Here is a 12,298-nt window from a genome sequence, read left to right on the forward strand (position 1 = left end):
GATATGGTCTGCGCACAAGGATATACAGCAGCGAACGAACCGGGACCCCAAGCGTATCACGCATGTATGCCACCTGCCGTTTGTAAAACCTTGCCTGAGGAGGTTTACGGAAGAAATAAAAAAACTTAGGAGGCCTACTATTTAGGGCCGAAACATACAAATCCAAGTGCCAGAAGAGATGTAGAGTAGACCATTCGGAAAATCCCAATGAATATGTGCCCGCACATGCCACAGGGTGACCGCAAATACGGCCGAAGCTTACCACTAAGGCTTTTTATATAAACTTTATTTGTGATTCGAGCAAACAGGTATACAAATTTAGGTGTGAAGTTTGCGATACTGGGCTGACAGAAACCGCGTTCCACACCCCAAAGTACAATCATTCAAAGCAAGAGCAATGAATCAGAGAAATACGCAAAGTGAGCTCGCAGTTCCTAGGCTGTAACCGCAGGCTGTCTAAAGGTGCGCGTGATAGAAGCGGGGGCGGAGGCAGGGTAACCACGCGAGCGCCTTGTTGCACGGTGTTCCGACTCAGAGTGAAGAGTTCGCAAACGCCCGCGTCCCCTTGGAGCTAGCCTTATGTAATTATGAGGAACGCCGCTATGGGGCACTCCTGAACACTTAGAGTGCACGGAAATATATACGCGGGTGTTCTTGGATTTCGTTGCCATGGAAATGCGCCTGTCGTAGGCGGAAATCGAACCCACGTCCTGAAGCGAAACAGTCCGATGCATAACTTGCCAAAGTATATGATAGACGGCGAATCGGAGCGAGCGTATCCTGCCAAGTTTCCGCTTGTAGCCTAATCTAGCAAGTACAGAGCACAGCAAGCCCAGTTGAACGGGATGGGTTACTTTCGCGCTCACGCACTTTTGCCCGGCTAAAATGCTGCGACGCATAAAGGAAAGGAAGCCGGTACCAAAGAAATTCGAGTGGCCTACATTTTTTAGAAGCGGAGGTATACATCTTAATTGTGTTTGATTGTTAATTTAGTTAGTTTAACTCTGCGGTGTTTAGTTTGTTAGCAGTGGCAGAAAGGAACACGCAGCAAGTACAAAACAGTTGTCGTGTCATTCCTATATATGTGTGCCTTATCTCGTATTTATGATGTTTTTTGCTGTGGATTCATATGAACAAGCCCAGCAAACCACACCTCTGGAAAACGACATTTTTTCTAAAAAAAAGGAAAGAAAAGGAAAGCTGAGGTGCTATTCAAAACATACTTCGCCCACGCAGATCTACTCAGTTCCCTCGCATCGCACGCGCACTGCCCGTTTTTCTGCTTTCTTTTGTCTGCCGTTGCACACCCCTCGGTTTTAGTGGTCGCCCGAGTGGGGCCACAAACATACGCACGCACACGAGGGGGACGTTCCGAGAGTACGGCTTTTTTTTTTTTTTTTTCACTTGACGACGCTCACCCCATACTCTCTGTTCAAATCGGCATTTGCCCCCCTCCAGCCACACCGGCACTTGCCCCCACCCAAGCTATGCCAGATCTCTCTCTCCCCCCCTCCCCCAGCCGCGATGCAAGACGGCTTTGCACCCCCCAAGGCGCCCATGCTTCACACTTGCTTTCACGCTCTCCCGCGCAGCCGTCTGAAAGGCAGACAAAAAGAGAAGACTTGCAGATGCTGGGGCATAGTCTGAAGTTGACATTCTCCCCTGAAGTAAAATGTTTTCGAACGCCACAGTCGGGGAGACGGGGAGCTTTCCAATGCAGCGCTTTCGTGTTGTCCGTCTAGGTGGCGCTAGAGGAAGATTTTCGTTGTAGTGATAGGAATAATGCAGATTTCTCAGTGTTCCTGCAGTATTTGTGTGTGATTAGTGTGTATAATTATATAAGGAGACCGTAACTATTATATTTTAAGCTATGCATGCGGAGATTTCAGCGCAGTTTGAAGATTACTCCACTTTTGTTGACGTTTTCAGCATGAAAAATTAAGACAGTTTACGAGCTTCGTATCGCATTTCTGCTTGCTTTATTGAAAAACGCTAGGTCCAGGAAATAGATCGGGGACTATAGTTTCTCTACGTGCAAATTCGGCCATGGAACTTCAGTAGCTTTCCACGAAAATGGGCCACGGTAGGTCCCTATATTGAGAATATCGCCCACTTTAGATGAATATAATTTAAAAAGTAGCACGTGCACATCGATGAAATTGGGTATTCAGACGGAAAATCTTATCCTCTACATACGCCCCGGAAATGAACTTTCTCTAGCGAATAGTTACTGGACAATCTGCTGCGGAAGTTACTAAATTTGGCTGTTTTCAAAAGCTCCGCAACAAAAAAGTAGAAGTCCAACATCAATTTGCTACGTTGAGAAAATAGGTAAATATGTCTTGAATGTGCTGCGCAAAGAACAGTGCTGTAACTGTAGCAGATTTTTTAAAAAATGGTCACTGCTGAGGCACAGTCAGCCAAAACCGTGTAACTTGCGCTTATTCTTGGCTATCCATCCCCAAATACTAATGGTTGACTTGTTTTTAATAAATATATTTGAAAAGTACAAAGATCAGGCTTTTCAATGATATATAAGTCAACTATATAAAGCACGGAGAACAGCCGCCGCGTCGGTTGGAAAAGTGACAAAAACGACGTGTTCGTGCCGCCGGAGTGAGACCGCCGCCTTAAATTGAGGATGGCGCAGCGATCCATGGTAAGAAAAATGATAGGTGTAACCTTAAGGGACAAGAAGAGGGCGAAGTAGGTCAGGGAACAAACACACGGATATATCAGTCAAAATCAAGAAGAAATGGGCATGGGCACGGAATGAAGCGAAAATTAAGACAACCGCTGGTCATTAAGAGTCACACACTGGACTCCGAGAGAAGGCAAGCGCACGAAGGAAGCGCACGGGGGGTGGACAGAAAATTAGGTGGGCGGATGAGATTAAGAAGTTTGCGGGTATAACGTGGCAGCAGCAAGCACAGGACCGGGTTAATCTGGAGAAAGAAGCCTTTGGCCGGCATAGGGCGTATTCACACTGATGGTGATGTAGGCGAGTGAGTTCTGCGAAAACTGGCATATCGCTGAAGCTGGCTGTCGTTTTGACGTTGATTGTACGCTATCGATGATGCCGTTACGTTTGCCTCTAAGCCTCTTCAAAACGTGGCGCTTATCAGTGTACTTCAATGATTGTGCTCTTTCTTTGTGCAGCATCAGCGAGTGCTACTTTGCGGTCAAGGGAACGGCACTGGTGCTTCCTCATGACGAGTCCATGCACGTCTACCGATGCTCCAACAACAACGTCGGTGAGTTACGCCGAGGACACCCATCGTCCGTGCACTGGAACACTCTTCTCTCTGTGTGTGAACCACGTGTTTCGGTAAAACACGGCGTTGATGAGATTTCGCCAGCTACTGACCACTCATCGTGGCTGCGGACGTAAGAATTCATGTGGCAATCCTTGGTGGATGGACCACTTGTAGGTAGTACACCCTAGCTTTTTAAATGTAGCATTGTAGATTATATACAAGAAGAAAGAACTAGTCAGACAGTTTGGCAGGCGGCATAGGAGAAGTACGGACTTTTGGGTCAATTCGTTTGATATTATTAGTGAGTATGTATCGGTCTTAATATTATTACTGACGATAACACTTGAGCAATGCTGTAAGGAGAGGAGGACGGATTTCTAACACGAAAATTATCGCACCTCTCTTAAACTTGGCTGGAGCCTTATTAACCTCCTAAATATTCCACCCAGCCAGACAGATTTCTGTCTAAATGTTTACATTTACGTCTTGAAAACCGGACGATCACGACTAGTTTGGCATCTTTCGCGCGAAGTTGGCTCGGCCGCATAGCTTAGTTGCCGAGCTGGAAAGCAAGCTTTGCAGGGGCACAATTGCTATCCTTTGGGCTTTTAGAAAAAAAAGCAAAGGACGGACGATTTAAAATGCGATATGGCGGAGAGGGAAAACATTGTTATGCATGTACATATTAGCGCCATTATATTTAAAGCAATGCGAAAATTCAAGAAAGTCAGGGCACCTTATTGTACTAGCTTAATTATGTGTGGAAACTTGGAATTTTATTACTATTATGATCTGCCGTGATGATCGCGTCACCATCGAAATGTTTTCCAAAAAATAAATACCTTTACGCTGTCATCACAATGCGCATAGTCAGTAATTGTACGTGCATCTATAGCATGTAGTAAGTGTAAGTAGCACGAACTAAGCCAGTTATGTATTAACTTTGCCGTGACTGCTTTTGAAGTATATTTTCATGGTTTGCTGCGTGCATGTTGGTATGGACACTAGCTTTGACGAGAGTCCATGTTTGGTCGTACTCTGTACATGCTGAAGCAAATAAGCATTGGTGCCATGCCCCGTCAGTAGTGCCGCTGCACCCTGACCCTGTCGATTTTTGCATGCCCGGTAACACGGTACACACGTGGCCCAGAGAACCCGGCACACACTAGGCGAGGTGAACTGTGATAGTGCTGATAGTAAACAGTGACGAGTGTTTTAAGACGAAAGCCTTAAATGTTGTGTGAGGTCTAGAACATGTGGTCCAAACGTCGCATGAGTAGAATAAAAATTCGGGGGATGTTTAAAACTCTTGTAGAGAGTGTGAAAGCGAAAACCTACTTGGACCTTCTGTTGATCTGCGTTTGAACTTCCTTCTGATGTTCTGAACTTTATCATAGACACTGTTGATGTGCTGTAGTAGTTCTTTATGGGTGACGACGTACCAAGTCTTAGTCGCGGACGAGGAAGACCTAGAGAGCACGCCACGGCAGAAGAGGCTAGATCAGCTCGAAATGCCGCTCGTCATAACCGCCGTCGGGGGAGGAAGCTTCTACTCTCGAGAGGTTCATGCGCTGCTGTCATTTTCGAACACGTCAATGTATGGTGCTTATGCCGCCGCGTGGGTTAAAAGCGTCATTCCACATCGCTATGGGTCCAACTAGGCTTTTGCCTTCACATTCTTAGAAATTGTTAACCATCCTCCGTAATTTTTAAAGACGATAGTCTTTCTTGGGGAACTTAAACGCAGAAATTTTGGTCTGTCTTTCTGTCTGTCTGTCTTTCTGTTTGTCGGCACGTCAACCGATTCAGCCAACCGGCCAAAGTTGAACCACTTGCTTACCGCCCACCCATCTTGAACTGGTACGGCTGTTCATACTTGTGAACGTTTTCGATCAAAAAGTAAATATTACGCATATCTGAGGCGTAACATCATTACGTAAGTATTAGGTGGTGTGTTCCTTTAATAGAAAATACATAGATACGCAATTTTAAAGACCTTGATGGTATGCGTTTAACGTTGAGACAGTAACGCGTTTATTAAAAGATTGCCACAGCTGAAGCGATCAGCGGTCCAAGCCGAGCAAGCGCGAGCGCCAACAACAACCGCCTTCGTCTTCTTCTTTCGCAGGCGTTCTTGTCTGCGCCCTACCATGTTACAAACAAGGAGGTTAATTTTAAACCTCCTTGGTTACAAATCGCTCCCCCGCGGAAAGGGAGCCATCCTGGTGACCTAAGGAACAGGTACAACTGGTGGGTCATAATGCGGCTTCAGTCGATTGGCGTGAACAGTCTCGCGGCCGCGACGACGGCGGTCCGTAGATGATTGAACAGGCTCAATCATATAGTTAACTGGGGATGCTTGACCTAGGACGCGGTAGGGGCCTTCGTACTTAGGCAATAGCTTTGTGGAAAGGCCAGGAGCGGAGGAGGGAACGCGAAGCCACACCAACGTTCCAGGCGAATACGACTGAGGAGGCAGGTTTTCGTCGTGACGGTCCTTCTGGCCCTACTCGCCCTACAATGTTACAACCCTAGTTTCTTAAGGTGCGCTGAAAATGCGACTGCGCTGAAACTCGTCTTCCTCCGTGCCCTCTGCACAAGCTCATGTTGTGTTTCGGTTTCCGTTCAGTATTGCATTGTACGAATGACAGGGGCGCCGCTCTGGCATTCCTGTTTTACCCAGGCGACGTGTAAGTAAGAGAGTTTGTAGAGAGTACTCGTTGAGTGCAGACGTTTCTTCTCCGGCGCATCGCGCCAAACAGCGTGTTCGGGCTGGCCGGCGTCCCCACCGGTCGCGTTGGTCACCGCCGGTCTTCGCCTGCCGCTGCGCCGGGACTACCAGCCCGCAACACAGCACTCATGTTTCCCGTCGTATTGCCAGGTGGCGTCCATATCTCACGCAGCGCCTCTTCTACCGTCTTTAGACGACATTTGCAGCGAAGCACGCAGATACGCGGCCAATTTTTTTAGATGTTGGGCACTGAAGCCGCGATAACAGTTTGTGATGTGGCCTTTGCAACCGACCATCAAGTTAGTCCAGATTATAAAGCAGTAGTCGCCGAAACCGTTATTGGCACACGAAACTTTATTAAACGTGAGTACTGCAAGGCCACATCCAAGGTCGCCTGTTTATAGTTGATATCGTTACGAAGAAAAAAAAAAAAAAACAAATGGTCGTGCGAATATGCGCTCAGCTATGCGCTTGATCCGTGAATGGCTGAACGCTAGCGATAAATCGACACAAAAATGAATTCGAACTGTTTCATCGACTAAGGAATGCTATTTGGCAATTCATCTATGCATATCGGAAACGTTGCAATTGAACGCATCCCGGTACTCCGGGAGCGGTAGCAGGGCGTCGTCAATCGCCGTCAGCGCGGTCACCAACGTTCTCTGGCCGACAACGCGCGTGTAATGGCGACTGCGGGCCAGAGTGCACAGCGTCCGGGCGACGCCGATAAAGAAGAGCTGGTCCGGCGCCGTGGTCTCCAGCCCTTGCACAGTTGGAGCGTCGCGAAAGTCGTCGTGCATATGGTACGACAGGTAGGCCACTCTCGCGGCGAGGGCGTCCGTCCTGGACCCGTTGTGCGCTCCTCCCCATCGAGCCGCAGCCGCGACGAGCCGAGCGCGAACGGTGCGCAGCGAACGCGCCAGGAAATTGCCGTCCGTAGACGACGCCGCTTGCTCGGCGTTCTTGGAGAACAGCTCGGTGAGCACAGCCGTGGCTAGCAGGAAACCGAGGCCTCCGTAGTTTAGGGAAGGCACCGTCCCCTCGACGTAGTAGGGCGGCTGGAGGACTGCTGGCAGGACGTAAAAGCGGTTGTCCTGGATGTCGTACACGGAGTGCCAGGCCGGATCGAACGTCCAGCGCTCGGGGTCTTCCGGGAACATGAGCCGCTCGCGGCCCCACATGCTGCGCGCCGGGTCGAAGCTGCGCTGGTAGGTCACCCTGGCGGCGCTCACGTGAGACTCGAGGTAGGAGCCGCCGATCCTTACCGGCTCGTAGTACGCGTCCAAGCGGGCTTCGTCCGCTGCCCACTCAGGGTAGCCGATGGTCAGGTCCATCGTGGAGCGCAGCTTGCGGTACACGCCCTCGACCTCGGGATCCAGCGGCCGGTGGTTCTTGACGATGTAGATGTCCAGGCTTCTGGCCACGTGGTAGGCAACTCGGTACGCCTCGTAGTTTGTCGACGTCCTGGGGCTCTTAAGAGCGTACACGCGGCCCATGGCGAACGGCAGCACCTGGTTGACTTGCGTGAGGCAGTGCCTCGAAGGCTGGTGCGTTTCGAGGCCGGTCGCCTGGAGGAATTGCTTGTACGCGTTCGCCATGGACGTGGTGGTGTACGGAGCGAGCCGGCTCACCACTTTCCATCCGAAGTAGTTGGCTGCTGGCACGCTGTCGCCAACGATGGTGGCCGTGACGTTGGCGGCGTATTCCCAGGATGCCGACTGGAGGTGGGGGTAATTCCTGGCAGCTCCTTGGGTTACCTCGTCGAGGAACCGTTCCCAGTCCCACTTGGTGCCGGCCAGATCCCTCAGCGTCTTGCGTTTGTAGGCACCGTCGTCGTCGTTGCAAGACTGCACCTGCGCTCTTGCCAGGCCCGTTTCGAAGGCTACTACGTTGGCCGGCACATCGCTTCGGTTCGTATAGAAGCCCGCGATCATTTTCTGCACGGAGTCGATGTAGGCTAAATACACTCCGACGTCCGCCGTCTTCTCTATAAAGCTCAACGGTGGCAGGCCGAGTAGCGGACATCCCACGGTAAAAACGAACGTGTCTCCCGACTTGCGTAACCGCAGGCTGAAGTAGGGTTCCGCACCCGTGTCGCGCGTGAAGAGCTCGAGCACTCTTTGCGGCTTGCTTAAGGCTGTGTCACCTTCGCGAAACGGCCACCGGTCAACTTCGTAGCGTCGAAGGAGACTGCGGAAGTACTCCAGCCCGGCGCGGTCGCGGCTTTCGTGGTCTCGGCAGCTCGCGTATAACAGCGCCAGTTTGCCACGGCTGGTAGAAGGCCACACCTGGCTCAGCTGGGTTTCCAAGAAGTCGCCGACTTCGCGCAACACTTCGGCCGTGACGAGTCGCTCGCTTCCAACGAGAACCCTGTGGTACTTGGACGGCGGCTCGTGCACCCACGGGTGACAGACCTTGTCGAAGATGCTGCGGCACGCGTCCGCGGACTCGTTTAGCGTGTAGTAGAGGTTGAGCCCAGCGGAGCCGCACGCGGGATCTCGGCACACGGGCCGCCTATAAACGAAAGCCGGGGACTGTAGCGTGGCGTTCGTCAGCCACGCGGACTCTCGCAGGCTAAGGATTCGCATGTGCGAAAAGATGACGAACAGAAAGGCGAGAGCCATGTCCAAGAGCAGCAGTCTCATCGGTATCCTTTGCAGCACCGCGGTCACGTAGTGGTGGTACTCCGGCTCGTTGACGTAACACGAACGCAGCTGGTCTCCCGCTTTTGGAACGGCACCAGCTTCATTGTGATCGGTACCGCCGTCCCGCGGCTTCTCATTCTTAGGTAGCTGGGTCCTCTGCAGTCGCTTAGAAGAGGCTTGCGTACGTATCTCGGTAGGCGACGAAACGACGAAAGGCTGAGAAGTGGCAGTCGCCGGAGTTTGGTGCCCCACAGTCTCCTTGGATTGGCCGGCGACTGCTTGACCAGCCGTGAGAGCAGCGGCGCCGGAAGCTGCGGCACTTCTAGCTCCTGTAGTCGCATGTGACCGTCCCGCTGCAAGGTTTGCGTCAGAAGGTTTTGTCGCTGAAGCTTTTGTTGCTGGAAGTTCGGTTGCGGGAGGTTTTGCCGAAGTAGTCGCAGCTGTTGGAGCAGCCGTCAGTGGTTTCGGCGGTATCGCAGCCGCGTCCTTAGCGGCAGGCGCTGCCTCTAGAGATTCGGCCGTGGGCTCCCCTTGACGGGACCGTCGTCTTGAGGCGACGCCATGCTTTCCGTCATCTGGCTCGGCGTGGGGTTCGACGCTATCCTCACCGCCAGTGCCCTTGGTGGTGCTGATTTCGGCGCCGGTTTCGAGGCCCTCTCCGACGACGGCCGCGCTGCTTCCGTGGGAGCCGCTCTCCTCGCGCGCGCTCTCCGTGTCGAAGACCTGCAGCTGCGCGGGCATCGGGCCGGGCTTCAACGGGCACTCGGAAACGGCGCCGGCGCACTTGGCGCGCGCCGTCCAGTAGGGCAGGTGCGATTCCTCGGTGCCGTGCTGCACGATCTCCTCCTGCTGTCGTTCACCTGCTGGCTCGGCGTTACCGGCAGCGATCAGCTGCGACCATGGCATCGCAGCCGAAGGTGGTCTGCCCGGCACTTTGTCGGGTGCCTTCGCCTGCGGCGAGGGCTCGTCGACTGACCGCTGGCTGGGCTTGTCTTCGGTGCTGCTGCTGAGCGACGAGGCGAATAAATCGAAGGCCGAGCCCCGGTCGCCGAACCAGGCATACGGGGTCCGCGCGACCGCCCCCTGCGGTGGTTCGGCTGCGTTCTCGGGCCGCTGGTGCTGCAGCGGTGGCGTCTGTTGCGTGGTCATCTCCCGGCGCCGCCTCAGCTCGTCCGAGTCCCACTTGAGCCACCGGCCCTCGCTGTACTCCTCGGTCGCGCTGGCGTCCTGCGGCCGGCTGGTCAAAGCACGGTCCTCTGTCGACATGGAATACTCCGATGGAGGCTGGAATTCCCATCGGGAACGCTGCAGCGGCGGAGAAATGAGCTGCGACTGCGGCGAGACGACTTGGGAGCTCGAGACGTCGCAGCGGTTGTGCGCAGCGGGAAGAGTGCCGCTAGAGTTGTTCGGTTCGCCCATGGCTTGCTTCTATCTCAGCTGGCTTCTCGAGGCGCGTGGCTATCACGGGCTGCGCGTGGCACGCGGTGGCTTGCTCCTCTATTAATGGCGTCTGCCCACTACCGGGCATTGGCCGAGAAGCCAGCAGGAAAAGACAGGGTAGAAAAAAGCAGCAGCAAGAAACACAACATCTTTAAAGACTGTAGGTTTACTTCGATCTTTTTCATTCTCCTAATTGTTGTAATATCGACGGTGATCATGACGACTCCAGAAAGTATGGCATACGCTCTCTGTTTTCACCGTCCAAGACGATGCTTCATTTTTAATCTAAATTTCCAGATTTGTTTAGTTTCCTAGGTCTTTACCTTAACCATCCTGCCGGCCGGTTCTTGGCCCATCCCCCTTTGTGGGTGAGCGCCATCAGGGCGAGGATATATCATCATCAAGTGTGGCGGCGTTAGCAAGCGTGCGTGCACATTGCACTTCCTCTGTCGATTTACATTTTCTAGCCACGTTTCCCGGTATCATTCGCAGGGCGGTGATGCAGCTCCTCCGGCCAACCACTCCGCATTTCTCATAATAAATTTCTCCTTCTCTTGTGCCATGATAGAAAACGTGAGGTGGAGTCTTGCGAAACGTTTCTGGCATAGAGCTTCTCACCGTAATAGTAAGAAACTCTATGGTTTCTGGCCAGTGAGAGAGGAAAAACACGTTGGCCTGATATAGTGTCCGTCGGGCACTGTATAGTAGAACAAAAGAAATGGTACATTTAAAAGCAACGATTGACAGAGGGATAGAAAGTAAGAATAACGTGGTAGTCGACAGCAGGATATGGAAGAATGAAGTTTGATTGTAAACATCGCTTTGACTGCGACGGACTGCAGAGTTCAATGAAGAGAGCGCTGCCGCAGTACGCTGCAAATGTCGGTGTCCGTTATCGTTCACATGATCTGGTACATATAGACGGCATGACCACGAGGGCGTGAAGGCGATAGCGTGATCACGATGGCAGATAGTGGCAGCGCGCCGGCGCATTTTACGATTCTCCATTCGTCTACGCCAAACAGACCCGGTACTCCCTTCTGGCGATTTGCTCTAAGTTTGCGAGGAGCTTACGAGCTGCGGTGCTCGGTCTAATCAAGACTGCAGGCGTAGCCGGTAAGACAACTGCGCACATCGGTGAGTGACGCGCAGCGGGCTTCGACGACGAACACACCCCCTCCGACTTTCATGATTTCTTTTTTTTTTACGCCACATGATTCTCGGCCGGCCTTGCACCGTCTCACTGACAAAGCACTGAACCAACGTTGTTATTGTCGTCGCATCATGGGTGCCGGGTCGCGGAAGTTACGAAGACGTTGTTGCTGCACGATTTCCTTCCCTTTTTTTTTAAATTTTTTTTCTTTCTCACTTTATTGCTCTTTATCTTTGTAATTTTTTTTCTACTTTAGTGATAGGGTGGTAAACATTAATGTAATTATCATCAATAGGCTACAATACGTCTTCTTGGCCAATCCCCCAGAGTGGGTGTGTGCCAAACTTGGTAGGCTACAAACAAACAGAGTGCTGGCGGACACGGCCATGTGTCCGACGTCCTCAGGCTGAATCAAGGGCCGATACGCGATCCAATCGTTATGGTCATCGCCTCGCTGACGCGACCCCAAGCGGCGATGAAGTCCGGGAGGGGCCGGGGGGCCCGCAACCCGCCCCGGCCGCCTCAGCGTCAACAGCAGCCTGATGGCGTCGGCGGCCCGTTGTCGGCGGCGGCGGCCCCCTCCTGCTCCCAGTACGAGCTGGCCTGGTCATCGTGCGTGCTGCGACGCAAGAACTCGCGCAGCGGCAATAGCTGGTGCTCCGCTCGCTCGCCCGTTCCGCTGGTCGACAACCCCCCGGCAACAACTACGGCCGACGCACAGGGACGACGACGTAAGCGCTGCCCAGTGTTAGATTAGAAGCGACCTGTTTCCGCTGTGCGCGTATTACCAAAGTTATACCCTATAACTCTCCCGCCAGCTGCTTAAGCTAGACGAAGACACGTTATAGCTTCAAGTGCGCTAAACAATGCGACGCACAGGTCAAGCCTCACAATGCTCAAGTCGCGACACCTGATAAGAAGCATATCCGAGATGTAGTTTCAAATTTCCCCATGTTTTACACAATGTGTTCACGTTGAAATGCTTATTTCGTTCTTATACCGAAATCTGTAGTCATATAATACTTTACAGTGATGCTGTCAAGCGCTGTTAACCTTTAAACGGAATAGTATA

At 52.3% G+C, this 12,298-nt stretch overlaps 1 protein-coding gene across 1 annotated transcript in view; it reads left to right on the forward strand.

The window, feature by feature from the left end:
• Positions 1-12,298, forward strand: part of LOC119390817 (uncharacterized) — a 281,919-nt gene that overhangs the window by 184,948 nt on the left and 84,673 nt on the right. The window contains exon 3 of the mRNA XM_037658520.2: positions 3,160-3,254. Coding sequence (XP_037514448.1) covers positions 3,160-3,254 — 95 coding nt within the window. The remainder of the gene's footprint in view (positions 1-3,159; positions 3,255-12,298) is intronic.

The sequence above is a fragment of the Rhipicephalus sanguineus genome, chromosome 4 (assembly GCF_013339695.2).
Source record: "Rhipicephalus sanguineus isolate Rsan-2018 chromosome 4, BIME_Rsan_1.4, whole genome shotgun sequence".
Classification (NCBI taxonomy): domain Eukaryota; kingdom Metazoa; phylum Arthropoda; class Arachnida; order Ixodida; family Ixodidae; genus Rhipicephalus; species Rhipicephalus sanguineus.